General features: G+C 38.3%; 1 protein-coding gene across 2 annotated transcripts; it reads left to right on the top strand.

Annotated features, from left to right (window-relative positions):
• Positions 1-5,130: 5,130 nt before the first annotated feature.
• LOC108670685 (zinc finger CCHC domain-containing protein 8 homolog) lies at positions 5,131-22,581 on the top strand. Of its 2 annotated transcripts, none has more exons than XM_047885626.1 (9): positions 5,131-5,154; positions 15,130-15,294; positions 15,490-15,602; positions 16,342-16,535; positions 17,270-17,475; positions 18,094-18,209; positions 19,123-19,282; positions 20,064-20,155; positions 20,902-22,581. In XM_047885626.1, the coding sequence occupies exons 2-9, from the start codon at positions 15,177-15,179 to the stop codon at positions 21,469-21,471; spliced, it is 1,569 nt and encodes a 522-aa protein (XP_047741582.1). In that variant the 5' UTR covers positions 5,131-5,154; positions 15,130-15,176; the 3' UTR covers positions 21,472-22,581. The 2 variants fall into 2 exon arrangements, with proteins under 2 accessions (XP_047741582.1, XP_018013660.1); XM_018158171.2 differs by having other exon boundaries at positions 5,146-5,210.
• Positions 22,582-24,373: the final 1,792 nt, after the last annotated feature.

Below are 24,373 nucleotides of genomic sequence, written 5' to 3'. Positions count from 1 at the left end.
AAAAATTTAGAAATTTGGGACCACGAGCACGAGCGTCCGCTCTCGACCACGGCTTAACGGAGACTCTCTGTTAGCCGACGTTGTGATACTGCGAAATAAGGCAATGTTAATACACTATTTAAATTTTACGACACCATTTCACAAATGAGCTAAAGCCACGTGAGCTCTGTTCATGAAAAATACGTTAATTTAATTACTCAACTTGCAATAACTCCAACTTCTGAACTAGCTTTACTTTTACACTTAACACATTGAATGAGTGTTATTCTACGGCAGAGTTTCTAAGTTAGAGAGCTTACGCGAGATGTTATCCGCTCGAAGTCACAAGGCAAATAGACCATTAAGATTTTGAGACGCTATAATGGAAGGGAGGCGTCGGCTGTTGCCACGGCGCGAAGAGATTTCTTTGAACTTATCTTACGATGATTTTCTACTTATTATTACGATTAGTGGAAGTAATGTAATAAAAGTACTGTTAAGAGTATTAATATTAATGTTAGTATGAGAAACATAAAAATTAGTTCTATGTAGCGAGGTATGATATGCGTAACTTTTTTTATGTAGCGAGATCCGCTACACATGTTGGAAACAGACGAAGTAAGCATAATTTCGGCGATGAAGTTATTTTAAGGAATGATAATAGGGCTTCACAGATGATAGGGCTTCACGTGATAATATTTGAAACTTCGCTCCCTTGAAAACAGTAATGAATAGGAATTCAGAACTTCAAGTCTCCTTCATTTCTTTTGATCTATGGTCAAATAGATAGAAGCACAAGTAGGATAGTCGGCGAGAATGACGAAACGATGTGCTTTTTCTTTCTCGTTTCCATATCATCCCTCACGTACAAATGTGTGGGGCTTTTTTTGCCCCTCCACATTAACTGCGTTTAACTCCAATGACTCAGGGAATTTGAACGGCCTAGGTAGCTAATTTGAATCATTCACCAAGGACAGACAGAAACATAGAGATTGGCAGGACGAATTTGGTTGGTTAAGTAAACACACAATTAATTGATAAGTTGATTTATTGGCTTAGCTCACGTGACCTGCTAGAGGGTGATGATGCAGGTGGAATTTGTAGTCCAGGCAGGAGGTGCGGGTCGACGGGCCACCGTGGTTGCGTTTTGAGCGAATATGCGCGTGGTTGCGTGGTGAGGCGCTGTGGACGTTATTCGATGCTCGTTGTGAGGTGTCTGAAGTTGACTGAGCGTGCGTGTAGACGAGTTTTCACCGAACGTGCTTGATGTAACTCACAGAGTATGTTTAGCAAAAGTTCTCTGTGCAAGTTCACTGAATATAAGTCAACAGAATAGGTGCACAGCAAGAATTCACTGAATATAACTTGTATAAGTTAACTGAATAAGTGCACAGCAAGAATTCACTGAATATAACTTGTATAAGCTAACTGAATAAGTGCACAGCAAGAATTCGCTGAATATAACTTGTATAAGTTAACTGAATAAGTGCACAGCAAGAATATAACTTGTATAAGCTAACTGAATAAGTGCACAGCAAGAATTCGCTGAATATAACTTGTATAAGTTAACTGAATAAGTGCACAGCAAGAATTCCCTGAATAAAACTTGTATAAGTTAACTGAATAAGTGCACAGCAAGGATTCACTGAATATAAGTTAACCGAATAAGTGCACAGCAGGAATTCACTAAATATATGTTAACTGAATAAGTGCACAGCAATAGTTCACTGAACAATAGTTAACTGAATAAGTGCACAGCAAGAGTTCACTGAACATAAGTTAATTGAATAAGTGCACAGAAAGAGTTCTCTGAACATAAGTTAACTGAATAAGTGCACAGCAAGAATTCACTGAATGTTCACGGATGAGCGTCGGTAGACAGGGACGGCGTAAGGGCGCGGCAAAATGGCGGGGTGCGAGTTGACGGGAAAATGCTGGCTTGGGACGCCGAGGTTCCCAGCTGCAGGTTGCTGGTTAGGGCTGCAGGTTGTGGGTTGACGCCGGTTACGGTTGTCTTGCGTTGCAGGATACAGGTTGTAGGTTGCCGGGTGCAGGTTGCCGAATGTTAGCCGATGTTGTGATACTGCGAAATAAGGCCTTTGTTAATACGCTATTCACATTTCACGACACCATTTCACAAATGAGCTAAAGCAACGTGAGCTATGTTCATGAAAAATACGTTAATTTAATTATTCAACTTGCAATGACTCCGACTTCTGAACTAACTTTACTGTTACACTTTACACATTGAATGAGAGCTATTCTACGGCAGAGTAGAGTTTCTAAGTTAGGGAGCTTACGCGAGATGTTGGCGGCTCGATGTCTGAGGGCAAATAGACCGTTAAAATTTTGAGAAGCTACAAAGGAAGGGAGGCGTCGGCTGTTGCCACGGTGGAAGAGAGATTTCTCTGAACTGTTCCTACGATGATTTTCTACTTATTAATACGATAAGTGAAAGTAATGTAATAAAAGTACTGTTATGAGTATTAATAATAATGTTAGTATGAGCAACATAAAAATTAGTTCTACGTTAGCGAGATATGTTATACATAATATTAGTTTTACAGTATGTAGCGAGAACCGCTACAAATGGGCTTCACGTTTCCGAAACATTTGGCCGGATCAGAGCTGTAAAATATGTTCTATTAAGTGAAATAAACTATTTCTGAACAAAATGAAGGCTTGCAAAAGCAGTAATTTAAATAAACTTCAATTCAAGAACCTTTCCAAATCACATGATTTTTATGTCGACGTATTTTTTTAGGCCTACATTGAATTTTAAATTTAGACATGTATGAAAATTTAGACCTGATTTTGCTAGCCGAGAAATCTATGAATTGAAATAATCATGTGAAAACCTCCACTCTTAATCTGATAATGAAAATAAAATATTATGTAACTTTGCTATCCTTCTATTGTAGAGGTAACCAACTAAACCAATTTTACAAAGACTATGCTTAAAAGTTGATAATGAAATCTTTAATTCAGTCAATATATTTTACTCACGGTGCCTTGTAATTTAATATATGGCTGGTGCTGACGTGGTGTTGCAAGTATGAAGAGATCGGGAGCGCAGCCGTACACCACCAATTTTGTGCACCAATAAGCCCTGAATCGAACGCCTTGAATCTCTCCGGACGTCCACCAATCAGCCGTGCACCACTCGGCTTTATCCTCCTCCGGCCTTGACCACCACCTGCCGTGCACCTCCAGGCCGCGGATCGAATCTGACTTCCGGGCATCGCTAAATTACGTAATTTTATGTTCACCGCATCTGAGGTTAGGTTTCAGATAGCATAGTTCTGTTGCAAAATTTATCGTCCTTCGACTAGTGGCCGTTCGACCGAGGGCTGGTTCGACACACGGCCTAGATACGGACGGCTTGAAATGTTGAAAGCTAGTACGTTCCGTAAGGCAGGAATCATGATGGTCCATTACATCCAGGGCAGTTGTGGTCTTCGGCAGGCGACCCAAGAGATCCACCGCATTCTATACTTTGATGGGAGCGCAGCCGTGCACCACCAATTTTGTGCACCAATAAGCCCTGAATCGAACGCCTTGGATCTCTCCGGACCTACACCAATCGGCCGTGCACCACTTAGCTTTGTCCTCTTCCGGCCTTGACCACCACCAGGCCGCGGATCGAATATGACTTCCGGGCATCGTTAAATTACGTAATTTTACGTTCACCGCATCTGAGGTTAGGTTTCAGATAGCATAGTTCTGTTCCAAAATTTATCGTCCTTCGACAAGTGGCCGTTCGACCGAGGGCTGGTTCGACCCACGGCCTAGATACGGACTGCTTGAAGTGTTGAAGGCTACGTTCCGGAAGGCAGCAATCATGATGGTCCATTACATCCAGGGCAGTTGTGGTCTTCGGCAGGCGACCCACCTTGAATACTTACTCCGCGGCCGTCCGCGCTCGTCCGACTTCCTCCGGCGTCCGCGCTCATCCGACTACCACCAGGGGGATGCATGCCAGAGGCCAGCATTGCCAAGAGGTGCTAAGAATAGGAAGATCCTGAGATAGGCAGGGAGCTAGAGTTAGGCAGGGTTGCGTACTGATTGAAGAAACTGTGAAGCCCAGAAAGTGCTACGTGAAGAAACTACTTAGGCAAATATAACTGAAAACCCTGTCGTGGGGCCACATTGGACAAGTCTTCAGAGGCTCCCACAAATCTGAAACGAAAGAAAAGAAAGACCAGCATATCTTTCATCCTCCTTTCCGTGCGTAAGCCTGCTAAAGGGCAGAGTAGACTAAGGGATTATATGTTAAAAGCCAATAGTACAAATCCCCTTCATGGAAATTAACCAGCGAGCTAATGAGAACTTGAGAAGTAAGCCACCAATACAATCGCTCTACGCCGTATTGAAAACCGTCAACAGCTCTATCCCATGCCGTCTAACCTCCTCACGATTTTCGGTAAGCAACTCCCTACGCCATACCGCTGCTGATACACAGCCAGCACTCCAGCCCGTCCTTTCGTCGCAGCTGTTTTCCCCCGGCATAACTCTACCTCCACGCATACCCCGTCTCCCCGCCTTTTTTCACTGACTGCCGGACGGCTTTTCTTAGTTTCTGCTCACTTGACTGCATTACGCTATGAAAAGAGGATCTATAGGAGTTGTAAACTAACCTAACCTAACTTAACCTAACCTAATTCGGATAAGCATCAAAGGTCTGCGGGAAAAGCCTCCAGGTAGTCATGCGATAATGGTGGAGAGTTGGGGTAAGTGTGGGGGGAAGAAGATGCTGGGGGATAGTAAGGCAGGGAAACAGTGACGCGGGGTTAACGTCTTGCGGATTAAGTAAGGTGATGACGCATTACCGTTTGGTACAGTTCACATTTGCGGCAATGCAGTGTGGTCAGCGGACACTTAGGATAATAGCATGTGTAAGAAGTGATGGTATGGGTTATAAAGCATTGGAGAACAACGTATTGACCGTTAACTATGTGGAGTAGCAGCTTGTGTGCTGAAGCAGTGTTGGTTTAAAGTTCGTGTGGTGAGATAGGTAAATTGACTACAGCTGCTTAGGTGCCAGGATGACAATATCTATAGCATTTAGATGGTTGATGTTGGCTCCAGGGCTGATTTGAGCGTTAATTTGCTGGTCTACGGCTGCGCACCCCCACCAGGCACCAGCGTCCACCCTCGCCACTCAGTGCTCACCTGGTAAAGATATCAAAGCCATTGGCATATATTGCTGTTTGCATGCGCCAAATAGAGAGGTAAATGTATCTGTTGATGCAAATAGAAACTAATTATCTTTAATTTAACTTTCATTGTCATTGGTTCAAGTCGCCAAGATCGAAAGATGGACGTTCTTTAATCTTTGTAACTAACCGCTCTAAGGTCTCCCTTTCCTTTCCCTGCCTCTTTAATCTTTATTCCAACTTTAATTTTTGGATCGAAATTAGGCCCTAGGTGGATCAAAATTTAATATATGAACCTTAAAAATTATAATTCCATCCTAACTTCACTCTCACTGTAGTAAAAAAATATTTGCTGTATTAAAAAAATTTACCTACATAAAAGTTGCAGTTGCACCCAGCCTGATGGGCCCTGACCCAGGTGTTGGCTTGAAAACTTTATTTGCATAATTTACATACCTCAATTAAAGAAAATGACAGCCATTTCTGCAAGCCCGGGGCTATTCAGAACACCCCAAAGGGCCAAAAATGAATTTACAGTAGAACCTCAGTAAGCAAAGGCTCCAACCAGTTAAGAAAAAAATTGATTAAAAACAAAAAATTCACTTATCAAAAAATTGGATCATCATCGGTCATCACAAAATTGTGCATAGAATGTCTGATGTCATATATAGAATTGTGTACCAGGCATCATAGAATGAAAAGTAATTGACTAAAACGGTCACTAAAACATTCCTTTCTGTTTCAGATATGTTTTTCACAATCTTTTTTTTATAGGAAATTCACTTATGTAACCCAATTGAATAAAATGGTGTGAAATTACAAGCCGTCCTGTAAGCTTACAGATACAGAAAAAATGCTATAAGGCTGCTGATATGAAGCTTGCAGTGGACAAGGTTGTTGTAAATGCTCAATGGCATGTTCCTGGATATGGTAATATTGCATCAATAATATGGTAATATCGCATCAATAATATGGTAATCAATGTATATGGTAATATATCAATAAAGGAAAAACAAGTAAAAATAACAGAAAATGTCATTTATTCTATCTCTACATCATCTACAACGAAAGAAGACTTCAGAGTACTGTTAGTAATGGATGAATACACTCTGCATGCTTCAAATATTTTAAAATGAAGTTTTATTGCAAGTGTCCCAAGTAGCTGTAGCCCCATTTGACGGGGCTACTCGGGACACTCTTTTTTCGCTTCTGGCACCTTATAATTAGCATATGTAATTTTTTTTAAGATGCCATTCGATAGCCCTCGCAAAAAGCTATAAAATGAGCATAAACTTGTTTATGAAATGTTTCATGGTAAGAAGTTATTAACAAAAAACGCTCAAAACCGTCCCCAGTAGCCCCGGGGCCCCGGTTGACGGTATAAAGCATTGGAGAACAACATATTGACCATTAACTATGTAGAGTAGCAGCTTGTAGTGCTGAAGCAGTGTTAGTTTAAAGTTTGTGTGGTGAGATACTGAGATAAGTCAATTGACTGATTTGACTACAGCTGCTTAGGTGCCAGGATGACAATATCTATAGCATTTAGATGGTTGATGTTGGCTCCAGGGCAGATTCGAGCGTTAATTTGCTGGTCTACTTCTGTGCACCCCAGGCCAAGTGCATTCAGCTGTTGTCCGTTGACAAATAAAGACCGTTAAACGTGCTCCCAAAAATCAAAATCTCTGTTTTCTTGAATGAGTGCATGTGTCATGGCTGTACCAGTCCAGTGTCAATGCCGCTGCACCATTCATCAATCCTAGGTCCTGGCGCTATTCCCAAAAACACTACTCATTAGTCATTACTCAAAATCATACTCGTGAGTCATGGGAACGCAGCCATGCACCACCAATTTTGTGCTCCAATAAGCCCTGAATCGAATGCCTTGGATCTCTCCGGAGTCCGGACATCCACCAATCAGCCGTGAACCACTCGGCTTTGTCCTCCTCTGACCTTGCGTAGAACCTGCCATGCATCACCAGGCCGCAGATCGATTATGACTTGCAGGCATCGTTTAATTACGTAATTTTACGTTCACCGCATCTCAGGTTAGGTTTCAGATAGCATAGTTCTGTTCCAAAATTTATCGTCCTTCGACAAGTGGCCGTTTGACCAAGGGCTGGTTTGACGCATGGCCTAGATACAGATGGCTTGAAGTGTTGAAGGCTACATTTCGGAAGGCAGGAATAATGATGGTCCATTACATCCAGGCCCGTCCCAGGGCAGTGGTGGTCTTTGGCAGGTGACTCGACACCCGTGAGTCATGAGTTAACCAACTCTCAAGTTCTCAACTTATACTTAAGTAATTCTGCAGAAGTGATTTCACTAGTCCTCCACTCCTCCTCATGAGCTGTGGCTTTATGGATTTGCCAGTTGTCATAGTGACAAACCAGCAATTTTTTAGAATGAGGTTATTTTTAATTTACTAATTTTCTCAATATTTAAACCAATATATAGTCAAATGGGGTAAGACAGGATCACAGCCTTCATGGGGTAAGAAAGGACCAGCCCATGGTGTGCATTCTAATTGCACTAAATTTAATTTGACAAAAGAATATGTTAGAGCAATCATTGCCTGTCATTTCAGTGTTTGTTTCAACCCTCATCTGCAAATATTGAATTTCTGGCTTTTTTTAAAGTAAACCTATGTGAAGAAGGGTCACAAAATAGTTAACCCTGTTTAGGGAATAAGCTCTGTCTAATGACAAAAATTTTTTTGGCCAGGTTTGTGGATATAGCCTGTAGGCAGGTAACCTCAAGTAATAAGCAACTTTTGAGACATACTTGGCATTCCTACCTGCTACCATCACTGCCTGGCATGTATTCTAAAATGGGGTAAAAAAGGACCAGACATGGGATAAGACAGGACCACTAAATGATCCTGTTTTACCCCACAAACGGTCCTATCTTACACCACATATAGTCCAGTCTTGCCCCACAAATGGTCCTCTATTACCCTACAGTATATCAAAAATAGTTTTTAAATGAATATATTATTATGCAGTAACTGGAGTATTTTGGTCAAAATTTTCATCTTTTGCTCACTCTCACCGAATTTCTTTGAAAATTTCAATCTCGAATAAGGCATTATTGCTAAAATACTGGAGTTTCTTGCAAGTTTCTTGGACTTCTTATTATTGCTAGCAAAAGTAAAGTATAAAATGATAATTAACTATGCCAGCTATATAATATCATCCATATTTTTTGCTCAAAAGACTAAATGGATCATATGGCTGCATTTAATTTCAACAAAGTTTTCTCGTGACAAAACCTCCAATGTGACTGATATTAGAGTTGACTTCCCACATTACAAAACAGTAACAAGTGGTTGTTTAATCACATAATGTGTTTCTAGATGGAAACCTTGTAACATAAGAATTACCAGTTGGTCCTGTCTTACCCCAGCCTGGTAAGTGAGCTTACCAGCTCACTTTTTTTAATCAGTACAGAAAACTATGTTAGATGCAAAACGTCTGAGTAGTAGCTTAGAAGCCCATTGCATAACTACACCTTGTGATAGGTTTAGGGTTTTTTAGTTATTCATGGTATAGATGCTACAGGCTTGTTAGTGATTTCGGTCCTGTCTTACCCCATCTGACTATATCTTAGTATGATATTGCTAATAGGCTGAGTCCTAAGAGTCTACAACTACAAAGTAGACCAGACCTAAGTCTACAGTACAGGCATAGTGGCAAACCAGTGATTCTTTAGAATCATTTCATGTTTAATTATCTCATTCACTCGAGATTTAAACCAATATCATATGTATGAGTATGATGATGCTGGTATCCATGATGCTTTGCTGGTCTAGTCCAGGTCTACTAACTCTACAGTCTCTACTTATAGGCCTAGCTGTTATAGGACTTTAAATTGAACTGGATTGTAAATTTTGCTGGTGATGCATCACCAAAAATCTTTCAATATTCACCCACTTTCTGCACCCTGGGAGGCTGGGACTTCAAACAAACTTTGAGGGCACATCACACTAAGATTACTAGCAAGCAAAAAATAAATAGACTCAAGAAAGGATGGGAACAGATAAAATCACAAAGCACTAGATTCATAGGCTCCAAGCCTCCACAAAGACCTGTAGATGGTACACAGGTACAGTTCAACAAGGTCCACTGTTGATGACTAGCACAATCGTGTTCTAGAAGACAAATGCAACACATGCTGCACACTGCTGCAGACATTCTGTGAGATAAGGAGGCGTATGCTGCTAAATGCGCAGTCAGTAAAATTGTGCAATTTTGGCATCACATAGTCAAATTTTTGCTTATTGCTCATGCAATATATTGCAATATTGCTTATTGCTTGCTTATTCCAAGACCATTTTTTGTTTTTTTAACAAAAACCCCCAAACTCAAAAACTATTTGACATAGAAGAATTTTGTCAATGGGCATTAAAGGCCTAAAACTGAGGCTACATAACACAATAGAAAGATATAAAAAGTTCACATATCTAATAGATTGAAAAATTAAAAATGTGACCCACGAGAAAAAGCTATTGTTTAAAGCCTGTCAGAGTACCCCCTCCAATTTTTTTATTTTTTGGTAAAATAACTCCAGGTTTTGATGCATTGTAGTAAAACTCTTCTAGTTACATATGCAAATGACAAATTTTAGGAAAGTGTCATAGTTTGCAAATGAAGGGCACCACCCCCAAATGGGGGAACTTGACCACCTAATGTCAGCCCTGACAGGGTAACATAGACCAGCTTGGAAGTTGATATAAAATTACCATATATAACATATTTTTTGTTTGACAACCTATTAATGTTTTTTCTTTATGTTTCAGACTCTACAGAGTCTTATATATGGTAATTTTAACTTAATTTCCAAGCCAGTCAATATTACCCCATCAGGGCTGCCATTAGGTAGTCTCATTTCCCTCATTATGGGGCGGCGCCCCCCATTTGCAAACTATGGCACTTTCCTCAAGTTTCTCATTTGCATATGTAACTTGAAGAGTTTTACTACAATGCACCAAAACCTGGAGTTATTTGGAGTTATTTTACCAAAAAATATAATTGATTTTACCACCCAGTCTAAGATACCCCAAGAGCTGGGGTAACAATGACCATCACTTTTTTTAAATTACATAAAAACTATGAGAGGCAGGAGCCAGCAATTCATGGTAAGGGAACCTTGAGTATAGACCTGTATTTTGCGTGTTTCCAGTCAATTTTAATTTAGCTAGTAGAAAATGGCATCATTTAAAAAAAATTGGTCTAAGTTACCCCATTTTACAGTATCTGTAAGCTTACAGGATGGTTTGTAATTTTGCACAATTTTAATCAAGTCAAGTGATTTTACTATAACAAAAAATATTGTAAAAAAAACATACCTGAAACAAGAAGGAATATTTTAGTGACAACCATCATATTTTTTGGAGAAATAAGTCATTGTTTAGGTTCATAACTTTTCATTCTTTGTTGCCCATTGCTCAATTCTATCTGTGACATTCTATGCACAATTTTGTGATGACCGATGCAGTAATTTTTTATTAAGTGAAATTTTTTTCACTGAGTGAGGTAAATGTAATCAAAGTTCTTTGTTGGTAAATAATTTAAGCTAACCTAGGTTCTACTGTAATGCAATTTTAGGGGTGTCTCTTATTACCCCGGGGGGGTTGTCCCTTATTACCCCCGTTTTGTGGAAATGGTCACCATTTTTTCTTGGAATGAGATATGCAAATTCTGTCAATCGCGTTTTTAAGCCAACTTTAGGTGCAACTTTTATGTAAGCAAAATTTTTCAATGCAACAAATATTTTTTCTGCTACAGACCTTAGCAGAGGTACTTTTCCAAAGTCTCACTATTCACACTTTTTTCAGGGATTTTTTAGAGGTAATAAATGTATGATTTCTCAACTTGCTTTATTTTTTTCTTATTTGCTTTATTTATTTTATTCTATTTTAATTGTTTAGCTGCTACAACATTTCTACAAAATGTTGGAAAACTGTCCCTTTTTACCCCGCCCGTCCCTTTTTACCACATTTGATGGTACCACATATCCCAGGTTATTTCTGTAAAGTATCAAAAGGGCATATACATGAATTCATATATTTATAATGTGTACTAATGTAATATATATAAAATATATTATATATATTACCTATATTATATATTGTATTATATCTTATATTATAATATATACAAAAAGTATACTTTCATATGTTTATGTGTCCCCTGAAATAAAAGATTATTGAGACATTTTGCCTATCATAGTAAATATCAAAGTAACCACTCTTTTTCCCTAATAAAAATATGTTGATAGCTGTGCTAGATTTTTAAGTTTTTTAAATAAATTATGAAGTTTTACTTAATAAGTATATTACCATCAAATGGGGTTAATAAGGGATGGTTTTGAGTATTTTTTGTTAATAACTTCTTATAATGAAACATTTCATAAACAAGTTTGGGCTCATTTTAAAGCTTTTTGCGAGAGCTATAAAATGGCATCTCTGAAAAAAATTCCATATGCTATTGATAAGGTGCCAGATGCAAAATAAAAGCATCCCGAATTACCCCTGGGAACAGAGTAATCCGGAACGCTTGAAATAAAACTCAATTTTAAAACGTTTGAAGCATGCAAAGTGTACTCATCCATTACTAACAGTACTCTGAAGTCCTCTTCTTCCTTTATAGAAGATGTAGATGCAGAATAATTGACACTTTTCTGTTATTTTTACTTGTTTTTCCTTTATCGATATGATATTACCATATCCATACATTATCATATTATTAATGTGATATCACCATATCCATGGACATGCCATTGTGCATTTAATATGACCTTCTTCACTGCAAGCTTCATATCAGCAGCCATGTTGCATTTCTTCTGTAAGCTTACCATATAGGAATGCTTGTAATTTCACACCATTTCAATAGGGTCAGGTGAATTCACCAGGGTTGGTGATTTTTTTGATTTTTTTTAAAAAATCAAAAATCAATGATTTTTTTTATTTTTTCATGATTTTTTTGATTTATTTGATTTTTTTAACTTTTTTGTCTTTTTGATGTGTTATTTTTTATGTTGCAATTAGCCTACTAACAATAACAGTATATGGATCATAATGTATGGCTAAAAAGGGCACTTATTGCCTTCAATAATGGCCAACAGGCCAAGGAGGTATTTACCACTTACGGATTTTTGGGTAAACAATTATTGGTACTATGTCTATTCATTAGCTTTGTAAAGTTTGTATGGAGCAAGGTAATAAGCTAAATATTGACCATTTAACTGGCTTCAATATACTAAAACACTTCAGGAATGCAGATCTTCTAAACATTGAAGAGTCACATAACAGATAGGTAGCTGATAGCACAGTGCACAGCACTATCAATAGATCCACTAGTTTTATGTCCTAAAAATCTATCAGACTCTACCCTCTATACACACCGACTAGTAGTGACTGTAGCTGATAGCACAGTGCACAGCACTATCAATAGATCTACAAGTTTTATGTCCTATTCAGACTCTACCCTCTATACACACCGACTAGTAGTGACTGTAGCTGATAGCACAGTGCACAGCACTATCAATAGATCTACAAGTTTTATGTCCTATAAATCTACCAGACTCTACCTTCTATACACTCTGACTAGTAGTGACTGAGTGACTGACTGCACTGTTCCCATTTAATTAAGACCAATAAACCAATACTAAACGTAAACTGAACGATAACCAAACAAAACTCATACGACTTGAAACAAGACTTAAGTAATGAGAAAATCTAATACTGTTTGAAATAAACATGTGCACAATTCAAATATTTTATATCCATTCACTGCATTTAATTATTTTATATATAGTCTTATAATTGTAATTGTTTCGTTTCTAGCTTTAAATTCACATATTTAAAGATTGAAATTAAATATTTTAATTAGAATACTCGTATTAGGGTGGTAAATCTTTCCAATTGCCTAAAAGGTCAATACAATCTCAACATCTCAATATACCGGTACAAGGTGGGGGAGAACCGATTGAGCAGTTTTGAGGTAAAATTAAAGAGTAATGGAGGTACATAAAGAAGAAAGTTTATTTTCCTAGAAGTTAGCATAACATACCATTTAGAATACTTATGTTTTGAAAACAATATCTGGAAGATGAGGGCTGTTAGCTGCAACACACTGTTGGAGTCGTTTTTGGAGGAGGGAGTAACCGTGATAGTGAATTCCGATCGCTATGCTGCAATGTTGCAAAATTTCTTGCTGCCCATGATGGAAAACATTGTTGAAAATGATGCATTGCAAGACGTGTGGTTCCAGCAGGATGGGGCTACAGCTCACACAGCCCAAATGTCACCCAATGTTTTGAAACACATGTTTCCCAGAGGTCTGGTGTCTCTGAGGGTTTCAATCAGTTCTGCCCCACCCTGTATAAGCTAGCTAACACATTTAAATTGTATATTGTAATCAATATATAACAAATAGTCAAATAGTTAAAGACTACTTATAGCCTCATGAGAATTAGTTAAGCTGCAAGCTATGTACAATGTATTGCACACTTGATGCCTCTGTACCAAAAACATTCCATTTATTGGAACCTAATATACACTAAAGGCAACAAGTTTATATACCAATTTGTCATTTATAGTACATTTATACTAAACCATGAATAACAATACCTCAATATAAATTAAAGACTGCCACTCAATATATTTTAATATATGAAAAAATCAAAAAAATCAAAAAAATAAAAAAAATCATGATTTTTTATAAAAAAAATCATGATTTTTTATAAAAAAAATCATGTGATTTAATCACATGATTTAATCATTTTGATTTAATCATTGCCAACCCTGGAATTCACTATAACAAAGAAAGATCATAAAAACATGCCTGTAGCAGAAAGGCATATTGTAGTGACAACCATCATATTTTTGGAGAAATGAATAATTGTTTAGGTTAATTACTTTACATTTTAGGTTGCCCGATACACAATTCTATCTATGACATTCTATGCACAATTTTGTGATGACTGATGATGCACTAATTTTTTTATGATGCTACACTAATTATGATGATGCACTAATTTTTTTCACTAAGTGAATTTTTTTGCTGAGGGAGATAAATGTAATCAGAATTTTTTGTTGTCAAATGATTTTTTGGTTAACTGGAGCATTTTCTAGCTGAGGTTCAACTGTAAATGCGTTTTTAGGGTTGTTCTTTATTACCCAATCCTGCAGAAATGGCCGCCATTTTTTTTTAAATGTGATAGGTAAATTCTGTAAATTGGGTTTTTAAGCAACACCTGTGTGCAACTTTTATGTAAGTAAAATATTTTAATATGGCCAATAAATTTTTTGCTACGGACCTTTGCAAAGGTACTTTTCCACAATTGTACTTTTCACACTTATTTTTCAGAGATTTTATAAAGGTAGTAAATTTATGATCTCCTAACTTGCTTTATGCTACATAGCTAATATAAATGTTGAACTTTATGCCAGTATTTTTAGTTTTGCAATATTTTGATTAGTTCAGCTGCTAAAAAATTTCTACAAAATGTGGGACTGTCCCAATTTATCCCGCCCGTCCCTTATTATCCCGTTTGACAATATTATATAAAAATTTATATATATATATATAATATAGGGTAAAATGGGGTAACTTAGACCACTTTTTTTTATATAAATGATGCCATTTTTTTACTAGCTAAATTAAACTTGAATTGAAACATGCAAAATACAGGTCTATACTCTAGCTTCACTCACCATAAATTGCTGGCTCCTGCCTCTCATAGTTTTTATGTAATTTCAAAAATTTGTGTTATGTAGCCTCAGTATTAGGCCTTTAATGCCCATTGACAAAAATTTTCTATGTCAAATAGTTTTTGAGTTGTGGGGGTTTTTGTTGAAAAAATGAAAAGTGGTCTAAGTTACCCCGCCGGTCTAAGTTACCCCATTTTACGGTAGGTAATTAATATAACATATTAATATTATTATTAATATTATTAAAACAGATTATTAAAATTATGATTTTCCCTACAGATTTATCAAGTTCATTTATTTACTTTTCATCAAAATAGCTGTTCATCATGGCCACAAAAGTATCAAACAACAATGGCACTGTTGATTTGACAGAATCCATGTCAGACAGTGGAGTTGGGGTTGCATCTAACTTTCAAGAGTCTTCAACAGATTTTATAACCTTGGGTATGATTATTTTGTTATATTACAATGATATGGTTAAAACCAATTACAATATTTTAAATATATTATTTATTACTAATTATATTGATTACTAATGTAATATTTGTACAATATTATTGATTACTAACTTCATTCAGAGCAGAATTAGAAATGTTATTTTTTCCTATTAGTTTTAAAGGTTGACAATTTTTTCCCCAGATGACTCCGAGCAGTTCACTCTTTCCACCAATATTTCAAGTCAGCCAGCATGTGATGGCGACAGCCAGGATGATGGGCCTGAGGAGGTCCTGGTGGTCCCCAAGTACACAACGGTGAGCAGCATCTTACCTCACCATTTTGACTGCTGAATTATATGAAATTAGAGTGAAATAGCCTTTTCTCTATGAGTAGTTACCAAACTTTCTTTAAAAATATATAGAGTAATCATAGTGGTGCTATGAAAGTGATTGCTGCTGACAAAGATTGAAGTATTAATAAAAACAGCAATTATTTGGAATCATCTTAAAAAAAATTTAAAATCCCAAATCAAATCAGTTGTCTTCCATTTCTGTTGGAAATTAGTTGGTATTGTAGACAAAATTTTTATATTTTGGTTTGCTAAGGGAAACTAAGTGAAATTAATATAAAGTAAAATTTTAGGCCACATTCATTCTGTTTTACTAATAAATTTTGATGTCAATATTCACACTGCTTGTGCAAGGACATAGGTATCATGCAGACTCCATCAGTTGTTGTGCACATGTGTTGTTGGTTCAATAATGTTTTATTGGCCCTCATTTTTTCATATCTAAGGAAACCAGAATTTTGTTCCGGAACAGGCTTTCCACCATGTTCAAAGTATTGAAGAGATCTAGTGGTACCTATTCTCATTTCTTCCTGTGCAAGAAAGTTGGTGGTGCAGAGTAGGTAGGTATACATATCCATAAATCTCTATTGCTCTGTTTGGAGCTTTTCAGTAATGCTATCTTAAGTATTTAGTTAAGAAATATATAGAATATTTGATCAATATTTTGTGAAATATGCCCTAGTTCACCTCTTCAAATATTGCAGGTTTTCACGGACTTCCTAACAGTACCAGAGTTCAGTATGGAGACGGGCAAGCTTGTTAACGATGCTCGTCCTAAACGCACCTGCTTCAACTGCTTGGGAGACCATAACGTGACTGAGTGCAAAGACCCACTCAACCAAAGTAAAATAGCGCAAAACAGACGAGCTCATATGAGCAGGCGGCAAGGCAGCTCAGTGTGAGTTGTGTGTCTGGTGTCGCTTTTGCTGTTCTCTTAAAGTCTTGGTGTAGAATAGCTATTGTTTAGTTCTCAAATTAATCATATGACTTCGTGATTGGTGCTAATATTATGGCTTTCTCTTGAATGGAGTTGTAAAATACTTACCTATTTGGTTAAGATGCAGTGCAGCATCAAGAAGGGTATTTGCACCCACGTCGTAAAATGAATCGATGGGCATTTTATTGATGTGAAGGAAGACTAACAGAGCATGCAACTGCCATGTACCGATTACAAAATGTATGACACCGTAATTGAGTTGATCATTCAAACCATTCTATTTTTTATTAATAATTAAGTAGGTCCAAAAGTTAGCTTGGAAATTGTGAAAATCTATTCTAATTTTTTAACATGTGGCCATCAAATACCTTGAATGTTTCTAACTATAACATGAATGCGCCAGGTATATAGGTATATATTTATGTATTTGGTCTGATACTCTTGACATTTTTTTCATATTGCAAACGAACGATAACGCATCACGCATTCTATTTAAAGGTATATGGCTTCCCCTTATTTATTTAATCTCTTATTATTCCCTTTCATAATCCAGGTATAATCGTTCATTCATGATCATATGTCACGCAGTATTCTTAAATTTTCATTGTTCATGCAGAGGCACATTGCAAGCAACACGCGTGAATGCTTTCAATATCACTGCTTGTTCTTGAACAATTGAGGTTATTTATGTGCAGTCGTTACCACGAGCTGGCCAGCAACAAGTTTGGCCACTTCACCCCGGGCGTGATGTCCCCAGAGCTTCGGTATGCCCTGGGCTGTCGACCTGATCAACTGTCTGAAGTCTTCTACAGGATGCGTCTGATCGGCTACCCTCCTGGGTGGCTGCTGGAAGCCAGGGAGCAGCAAGGGGAAGTCGCTCTCTATGGCAGTGATGGCAGAGGTAAAGTATGCCTTGCACTTATCCAATCATTCGTATTAGTAATGGATTTTCTAAATTCATTGAAAATCAGTTGATGCTGGGCTAAAAAGTGTTGATGTTGGAAGCCAGTGAGCAGCAAGGGTAGTAGCTCTCTGAGAAGTAATAGATTTATTTAATTTTTATTTTTTATTAATCTTTTTATGCTGTGCTGAAAAGTGTTGATGAATAGAGGACAATTATGACTGGTTTGCTGCGAAGCTGCATAAATGTTTTATGAAGCTAACGTGAATTAAGGGTGCAAATAAATAAACTCACTCATACGAGGAAGACAAAACTGGTACTGAAAGTTTGGATACAACGACACAATAGAAAGAGCAATTATATTGCCGTTAACGGCCGGTACCTCGAAGAAATTTGGCACAGAAGCTGCTTCCATAAAAGCAGCTGTTATCTGCTAATATGAAAATTTTCAATCTCCTGTAAAAATAATACAACAGAAGTTTCCTCTTTTGAAGATGAAGATCACGTGACATTGCAATTCAATAATTAATATAAACATGTCAGCGCCGTTCTAATTTCATGTCTTATGATGAAAGCGTGCAAAAAAAAGCACTCAATACTCTCTATTTGTGCCGGCAGCTGTGACGATGCTGGATGGAGAGGACGGTGAGGTCACGGGTACCGCCAAGTACCGTCCTGAGAAGCTCATCGAGTTCCCTGGGTTTAATGCTCCTCTACCTGAACAATTCTATGAGGTTAGCAGTCGTGAAGATGCCTAACTTTTCTGTATTGATGGTTTTAATAGCCCTAACTAGCCTTAGTTTCCTGAATTTGATGCTCGGCCCGAACGAATTTTTAGGTCGGATTTACACCATCTCGCCGGGCACGTGCCAGTCATAGTCCAGTTCATTATTCTTCAATGCATTTCTATGCAAGTATTCACACCAGCTGTGCTAGGCACCTGCCATGGCATGGTGTGAATAGGTGATTAGAAATCCCGCAATGGAAATCTGTGAGCCAAGTTCTGAACCGCCAGCTTCTATGGAAATACATTAAAGAATATTGGACTTGACTGTGACTGGCATATGCCCGGCAGTATGGTGTGAAGCAGGCTTAATTATGTATTCATTGGCTGTGAAAATATTGGTTTGTGGATTATTTTAATTTTCATGGAATTATGCGAGCAAATAAAAAGCAGGTGTAAGTTTAGTATTGTTATCTTTTGTACACAGAGAGTTGTCTTGGTCATCTCTATGAGTTTGGTCCTGGAAATAATTTGAACCTGATCTCAGAGTTGTATTTCCTGAGCTGCAGCAGCAAAACTTAACGGGAAAACATATATATTAATTTTATTTCTTCGAGTTAATATTGGCATCCCGAAGCCTGGAATATTGTTCTTGCCACTGTTTTTGATGGGTAACTACCGCTAGTTTCGCGTTGATTGTGATGATTGCATGCCCAAAAAATGGTTGTATGCCACTGTAGTATTTTCCATTGTTGTGCCATGTCCTGCAGTCGTGTGAAATAACTGCAGACCCAGAGTGCCGTAACACGATGGATGACATGAAACAACGACTCTTATTTTAGGACAAATAATAGAGATTTTTTAGATTTTGTTGTTTGATTATTTGCATTAAATGATGACTGACAAAGTTTTGAATTTATCAGGAGGGCCACGTGTACAACTTGCCACCCATTCAGTCACAACACTGCGTGCACCGCTGGCGTGAGATCATGAACAAGAACAAAGTTACGCCCTACAGGAAACGTCGGATGCGCCCCATGGACGCCGACAACACTGCCGACCTAGAGACCGCATTAGAGATCTGTGAGCCACGTTCTGACCCGCCAGTTTTGTCTTGCTGTGTATTGACTTTTCCTATCGATATGTTGGTGGTATTCGTATTAAGAAGCACAGTAACTGGTCAACATCAGTATACATTGGGTGAATCCTTATCCACTGATAGATACATTTAGTGTTGTTTTTTAATCTCTCATCCTCGTACTGGCAATTAGACAAGGGAGAAAAAGGTGATAAGTGTGTTTTTTAGGGCACTAAGGCCCCAGGTAGTTCCACGACCATGTAGCTCGCTGACCAGCCAGAACCATTTTATTGCATTACACGACACCCTAGACAAGCCAGATACTCATTTATCAACCAGAATCAGATGAATACTGAGTTGACCATGAGCTGAGCTTCACGGAAGAACTTGTCCTCAGTGGGACTCGAACCTAGGAGCTGGGTGCGAGAGACAGAGTATCTCACAACTGCACCAATACTTATACTGTTGTTATCGGTATTTAGATTTGAAGGCCTGGTAGCGAGTCCTTAATCAGTAAACAAATGTTAAAATTACTGGCAAGATGAGTTATCCATGAAAATTGTTATTTCAAATTTTTTGTCTCCAAGTTATTTGTGTCCGCTGCTGCTATTTTGAATAAAAATTAATAACTAACGTTTAAACTGCCATGTTAATTCTAATTCAACTTAATTATCCCATGAACATACTATCAATTCCAGTGTTAGTGAACTTATTTTCTATTTCAATATATATCGAGAAGATCCTAGGCTCACAGTTAATTTTATTATCGTGTCTTGATGTGTACAGCTGCCGGGAACAGCGACTCGCCTGGAGGTTCAAATGGACAGCCGCCGTCAGCAAGCCCTGCCACACGACCTGGCAAGCGCCGTTTGGACGAGGTCTGTGACACTAACACTTCGCTTCTCAATGATTATCCTGCAATCTCACTCGCAGGCTTTTTGCTTGTGAGGGACATTTCTTATGAACTTTTGATCTTATCTTTATGAAGTTCAGTGAATTGATGTTGTCCGATTTTTAACACGTTGACTACGATTGATTCATCTTGTACTATTATTTCATTTTTTGTACGGTTTTTAAACAGGGTTGCCAGACGGTTATTTTTTCCGGACAAATTCCGTGATTTAGTTTTTCACAATTGCGTTGGCCGGATAAAATTTATGATAGTGGTACTTCCTAATTAAATTTTAAGTACTGGAAAAAGAAAATAAATGGAATTTTTATAGCGGAACCTACAAATAAACTAGTAGGTATATATTTTGTTATCGGCCTTTTTTGGCCTTTTTTGTTCTCGGATTTGGCCGATTTTAGGCAACCTGAATTATGCACCACTTCGTCCTGGAGAAATACATTTCGTGGTACGCATATGTACCACTTCGTAGTCAACGTGTTATTTCTTGACCTTAAATTTTTTGTAAATCGCTAGTTCATTATTTTGACGATCTTGAAAATTAGGATCTCCTTTGTTTCATTTTTTCAGTCTTGCAGTGCAATAAGTATTGCACGTCATTTCCATTTTATCTACTGTCCATCTTTTTGAATTTTCTTCATAAATCATCATCCTTTTTATTTTTCTTCATCCTTAATTTTTTCAATAAGATGTATTATACTTTACTACTTTTTTCAGTCGCCGGAGGAAGGGGAAGTGTCTTCTGACGAAGAGAAAAATTCAAGCCAAAGCAAGAAGCTCAAATTATCTGACGATGTAGCCGCTGCTGGCAGCTCGCTATTTACTATAGACTTGGAGCCATCACCTCTGGAGGAGAGTGTCACGAGTCCCGCAACTGACATCACCGCAGGAAACGAAAGCACCGCCACTGTAAACGAAAGCGGCTTCTCTACCGTGAAAAGTGACTTCTGCGTTGTAGATGAGTTGCAAACTACAGCAGAAGGAGCTGAGGAAGATGACTTCACTGATCCTGGTCCTCCCGACTCGTCCTCGACGCCTGCTGCTGTTGGAAGGCGTGCGAGACGGCACGTCAAGGCGGCATCCAAGGGCTTCGTAATGGGCGCTGTGCTCCCTAAGTCCATCACTCCCTTCACTTCACTGCCACACCCGGACAAGTGGACGGTCGATGTTACGGACCACATCCTATTTGAAAATTTGCCGGACTCGACCGGCGCCTGGCAGAACATGAAATCTCTCATGCAAAAAGTCAAGAGTAAAGTTAGTGAAATACATGCCGAGAACGATTGATTTTCAATATAGTTTGAAAAGTGTACAAATTGCACAGCATTTTAAAGTATTTTTAATAGGAAGAAGTTTTAGAGTAAGTTATTCTATTATTATGACTGTTGGTTTGTGTCCACTCAGGTGGTTTAGCATTCCTATTTTTTTACCGTTATTGCTGGTCGGTGTTACGTTGCAACTATCTTCAAACCGATAATCTCCTTCGCGTGTTTGCCTAAGTCCGCAATTTAGCTCCATGGGCACCTAAAGCACACGAAACTGTTATCTTGGTATCATTTTTATTTGACCGACACTTAGGATTGTTTTTCCTTCTACACGTTTATCCGCATCCTCTTGAATATTCTGCTATATGCGATGTGGAACATTTGCGTTCGAGTACTAGTGAGTAGCAAGAAATTTCATGGAGGTGATCATATGACTGTCCAGAATTGGCTGCAATGCTGAGCAAGACACGTGCAGAGTATTTGAGGTCGCTCTACTGGTTTTTGGAATTCTAATCTTGGTAATTGAGTTCATTGTTGAAATTTTATTTTCTTGTAGTAGTTGTGCGCAGTGTCGATCGCTTGTGGAAATTATCGAATTTTTCGCTGCTTAATTATTAAAAGCTTTTGTTCAACACTTAAAACTCACGATGACGAAATTTTAGATCATGAATTGATCAATAATTAATGTTGATATTAAATTATGAAATATTAATAAGCTAAAAATCACATTGAAATTGACCACTTTATCTCTTGTTTGGAATCGTGGTAAAATTTCGCGGTGTCTCATACCTTACTTTGTTAGGTGAATAAGTTATTATTTCATTACTTATCTACCTAATTCCTCTTAGACAAAGGATGTGGGCTTGAGCAGCTCTCGTTTGTTATCTCTAACGAGTTGCGTTATTTAGAGCAAATCTTGCAGCGCTAATTGAAACGTTCACCAGACGCACCAGACAGTCCCCAATCCTGGTTGGGAGCGGCTACACAGATAGAATTTCATTCGATTATGCGTTGGTTATTAAACACTATCAAGCAATGTGCGTAATGGAATTACAGAAAGGCTTCTGTTACTGCGTTTTTTACTCTTTCAATAAGGATGTATTATTTGTATTATACATACTTGGAACTTTTTTTTCTTCCCGTTGTCAATACAATCCTTGTACGGCTCAGTATCACGGCTATCGAGTTACGCCTCCTTAGGATTTTAGGACTTCCAGCTGCTTTGAAATACAGTTCTAGCGTTGTAACTTCTTAAACCCTCAGGGGTGACTTCTGACGTGTGTCTGTACTCGTCAGAAGTCCTATGGGATTTCGCGTTCCTAGGGGGGATTGTTCCTGAGCGCCCCACCGTTGAGCTCGCGGTGTCTGACTGCAGGTCTCAGTTGTGGGGTTAAGTTATTGTGTAGGTAGGATTCCTTATATTAAGTTATTTATATGTAGGTAGGATTCCTTACATTAAGCTATTTATATGTAGGTAGGATTCCTTACATTTCCCTTCTCTGTCTCTCGTGCTGGCGGCCGACGTCCCGTGTAAGCGATAAGCGTTCGATTGTCTTAGTTTCAGTTGCTTTTCACCTGTCCCTCCTTGTCACTTCGTCTCTTTGAGATGCTAACCCTGCTTCTCTCGAGCCATCTTCAGCGGGCTGGACAATTGAGACCTTCCGCTCCTTGTGGGTGATGAATAATTTGAGAATTTGAATAATTGAGACCTTCCTCCTTCTGGCGATGTTACATTTTGACCTCCGGCGCGAAATAGCTTAAAAGCTGAAGCGCTATCAAACCATTCTACTACTACTACGTACTACTGTAACTTCTTAAAAACGTCAGAATAGTAAAAGGGAGTAGCATTTTACAGTTTAATGCTTTAGGGTCGCAGTCGTCAATAAACTCGTCATTAATTCAATCTCGGCTTACTCCTACAGTTCATAAATTCTCGACGTGTAGTTTATGAAAAGAGTTCTTGGATCAGATCGGAATTCTTCGGTTACTTCAGAGAATTTGAGTCCAGCGTTCTGGGGTCATTCCTGAAGTTTTAGTCAATTCAGAGATCTTAGCCTAGTGGTAACGGTTCAGAGTACCAAGATTGGAGCAGAGAGGCGCGGGTTCGATCCCAGCTCTGTGCGCCAGATTCTGCGAGGAGGCCGGGCGATTAAGCAACCCAAAATTTGAAGCATTGAGTTGTGAGTTCGAGACCGCAAAATGTTGTGAATGTTCTGCGATCTTGAGAATCGGCGACAGGCCTTCTGCCCACTAAACGCTGAAACCGCTATTTTTATTATTTGAGAGTTGTGGCGCTCTCGTCGGCTGTAACCTATTTAGGCAAACTCCAGGTTTCCACATTCGTTGGTCACCAAGAGCTTCGTGACTGCAGTGATAGGATGCCGTTCCATCTCCCGCCCGCGAACCCGATGATAGATTATAAACTAATCGAAGGCACATTTATCACTCAAATTAACGTATATGAAAATATTCAAAAAACAAATCTCTCATATTCTATAATTTTCTATGATATCCGTCAAAGTTATAAAAAAACGAGATGAAGTTTTCCCCTTCCATGTCTAATGAAGGGGAAATACTAATTACTACTACTAAAGTAAATACTACTAATTAAAGACTGCTGCTCTTATTGCCTCGATAAATCTCACTAATCCACTCGCTCTGAAGATTCACCATTAGTATGAATAATACTCTATATGGTGCACGAGAGTCAAATAGTTGCGTGAGAGAGTGTAAACTTGTCCCTTGAAACATGTTCAGAGTATAAAGAACGGTGTTCAACCCATACCCATCAATGTTACCATACATTGTTCCCGTTTATATCTTGCAATGTCACGCATTTATCCATACTGTTCCATGCATGTGTCAACAATGCTTGTCTGTACAAGGCTATGGCTCATGTTTTATACAAAATTCCAGAAGGATTA

The sequence above is a fragment of the Hyalella azteca genome, unplaced genomic scaffold, assembly GCF_000764305.2.
Source record: "Hyalella azteca isolate HAZT.00-mixed unplaced genomic scaffold, Hazt_2.0.2 contig2611, whole genome shotgun sequence".
In the NCBI taxonomy this organism is placed as follows: Eukaryota; Metazoa; Arthropoda; class Malacostraca; order Amphipoda; family Hyalellidae; genus Hyalella; species Hyalella azteca.
This window is presented reverse-complemented; position numbering and strand designations above follow the sequence as displayed.

What these genes read in the sequence shown, in the direction of transcription:
- LOC108670685 (XM_047885626.1), top strand. Translation starts at nt 15,177, where the DNA reads ATGGCCACAAAAGTATCAAACAACAATGGCACTGTTGATTTGACAGAA. An exon ending in AACAGATTTTATAACCTTGG is followed by an intron (nt 15,295 to 15,489) that starts GTATGATTATTT and finishes TTTTTTCCCCAG; the next exon opens with ATGACTCCGAGCAGTTCACT. An exon ending in TACCTGAACAATTCTATGAG is followed by an intron (nt 18,210 to 19,122) that starts GTTAGCAGTCGT and finishes TGAATTTATCAG; the next exon opens with GAGGGCCACGTGTACAACTT.